This window comes from Monoraphidium neglectum (genome assembly GCF_000611645.1).
Source record: "Monoraphidium neglectum strain SAG 48.87 unplaced genomic scaffold scaffold06568, whole genome shotgun sequence".
In the NCBI taxonomy this organism is placed as follows: domain Eukaryota; kingdom Viridiplantae; phylum Chlorophyta; class Chlorophyceae; order Sphaeropleales; family Selenastraceae; genus Monoraphidium; species Monoraphidium neglectum.
This window is the reverse complement of record NW_014007076.1, coordinates 1-2,142: the sequence shown is the minus strand read 5'-3', so window position 1 is coordinate 2,142 and position 2,142 is coordinate 1. Positions and strand designations below refer to the sequence as shown.

General features: G+C 64.9%; 1 protein-coding gene across 1 annotated transcript; it reads right to left on the bottom strand.

Annotated features, from left to right (window-relative positions):
• Positions 1 to 1,230: 1,230 nt before the first annotated feature.
• MNEG_16602 (hypothetical protein) lies at positions 1,231 to 2,021 on the bottom strand (the record flags this gene model as incomplete). The annotated part of the gene is made up of 3 exons (XM_014034928.1): positions 1,231 to 1,363; positions 1,583 to 1,666; positions 2,008 to 2,021. The coding sequence occupies 3 exons, from the start codon at positions 2,019 to 2,021 to the stop codon at positions 1,231 to 1,233; spliced, it is 231 nt and encodes a 76-aa protein (XP_013890382.1).
• Positions 2,022 to 2,142: the final 121 nt, after the last annotated feature.

The following is a 2,142-nucleotide window of genomic DNA, read 5'->3' as shown; positions in this document are numbered from 1 at the left end:
GAGCAGGAAGAGGTGGTGTGTGGCGTGAGTGACGTGTATGTGTTTGGACTGTGTCCTTGCGGGAGGGGGGCGCGTGCGACGTATGCGCGCGGGGCGCAGCTTCTAGTGGCAGGCAGGCAGGCGTGTGCGCTTCAACTGGGGCGCCCCTGTGAAAGTGCTGACCCAGCCCGGGCCCGAGAATCTCTGCCCTGACGATCCCACAACCAGGGAGCAGCGCCGCCGCCGCAGCGCGGCCCCCGCGGAACGCGGCGCTCCGGAAGCCGCCCCTGGCCCCCCCCCCCACTGCACGCCCCGCGCACCGCTGCAAAAGTTTGAGGGCTCGTTCATGTCTGGGGGATCAGGGTTAATTGTGATGTGTTGTTATGGTTTTAAAGGGCGAAAGGGGGGGCGGTAAGCATAACACTTACACTGCTGCCGATGTGGTGAAAGCGGTGGAGAGCATGAACAGGTGGGGCCAGTACAGGGCCCGGTTCGGCTGCGCCTCCGTGCCTGGCGGCAGCCGTAGCGAGGAGGCCCCCCTCGCCCCGGCCCCCTCCCTCTGGTCCGCCCAAGGCCTTGCGCGCGCGAGCGCACATGCAGACGCGACCCACTGTCGTGACCGGCTGTTTGATGGTGGGTGCTGATTCGTTGGTTTGCCCACGCTCAAGCAATGAGAGCGGCCCGTCCCCTCACCAATCCATATCCCATCGAAGGGCAGGAGCTGGTGCATCGCCGCCAGGCGGTCGGCCCACCACTGCCGGGTGTCAGGGTGCAGGAAGTCGGGGTAGTGCGTGGCCCCGGGCCACACCTGGCGGGGGGGAGAGGCAGGGAGAGGACTTCGGCGGGGCACAAGGGGAGTGGAGCGCAATAGAGCACACGGGCAGTGCAGTGCAGTGCTCGAGGCGAGGGGTTGGAGGGCGACTGAGACCCCAGGTGGACACTGCCATGACCGTTCTAAGCAGCCCCCCGTCACCAAGTGTTGCTGTTCTCCCGCGGCCCCCTGGCCACGTGCGCCACCCTTATCCTTACCTAATCAGCCTTCGCCAAACACCGCGACCCCTCAACTCGCGTTTGCCTCAACCTCCCCCCCAAAAAAAAACTATTACTGCCCCTCAACTAAATTGTCACCCAAACTAGATGGCCTCCAAACCCAAGTGGCCCCCAAATCAGCAGTCCCTTGAACCACCTGCCCCCACACTCCCCTGCGCCCCAAACCAGCTGCCCCCCAAACCAAACCGCCCTCCCCCCCCTTCAACCACCGGTCATCACCTGCCCCAGGTAGGGGGAGCCGTCCGCGTCCTTTATGAAGATGTCGGCTTTGGTCGCCGCCTCATAGGCGGGGTAGCCCGGGACAGGCGGGATGCCGGCGTCAAGGATGGGCACCCTGGGGGTTGCGGTAGATCGCGGCCAGCACGCCAGGGTGTAGACATGGACATGTGTTGATGTGTATTGTATGCATGTACAGGTGTACACATGTATAGTTTGCGTGATGTGATGTGCATGCCGCTGACCGCACGTTCCGCCTCTCCCTACCCCCCCATCCTCGGCGGCGGCCCGGCCCCAAGCTCCCCCCCGCCCAACGCGGCTGCCGCCGAAATCGCACCAGTGCTGCCCGTTGTCGTGGAGCCCCTTGATGAAGGCCGCCAGCTCCTGGGGCTGGTAGTTGACCGGGTCAGGCTGGAAGTTCCTGGGGTGGAGGTTTTTGTTTTGGGAGTGCGGGGTTAATGGGGTGACTGTGGGGGCGGATGAATAGGGGAGTGGGAGAGCAGGGGGTTGGGGGGGGGAAGGTGGGCGGGAGGGGAGGCTGAGTGTGCAAAGAGTGGGCGAACCATGAATAGCAGGTGAGCGGGTGCGAGAGGGGTCAAAGACAGGAGCTCCGAAAGAGCACCTTTGAGCTGACGCCGCTGAACGCATGATCCCTGTCGCAGGTAAGCATCACCGGCAACCCCAGGGCTGTGGGGAACCCGAAATTCTACCGCCCCTGGCGCGCCCCGCGGGCCGATTGGCGACAAAGCAACCAGGTGTCACCTGAACCGCTCCATCCAGTCTATGTCGCTCCACACCACCTCCAGCGGCAGGTCCGCCCTGGCGTACCCCGCCACCACGCCCCGCAGCACACTCACGTTCCGGTACCTTGGGGGGGCGGGGGGCGGGGGACAGGTG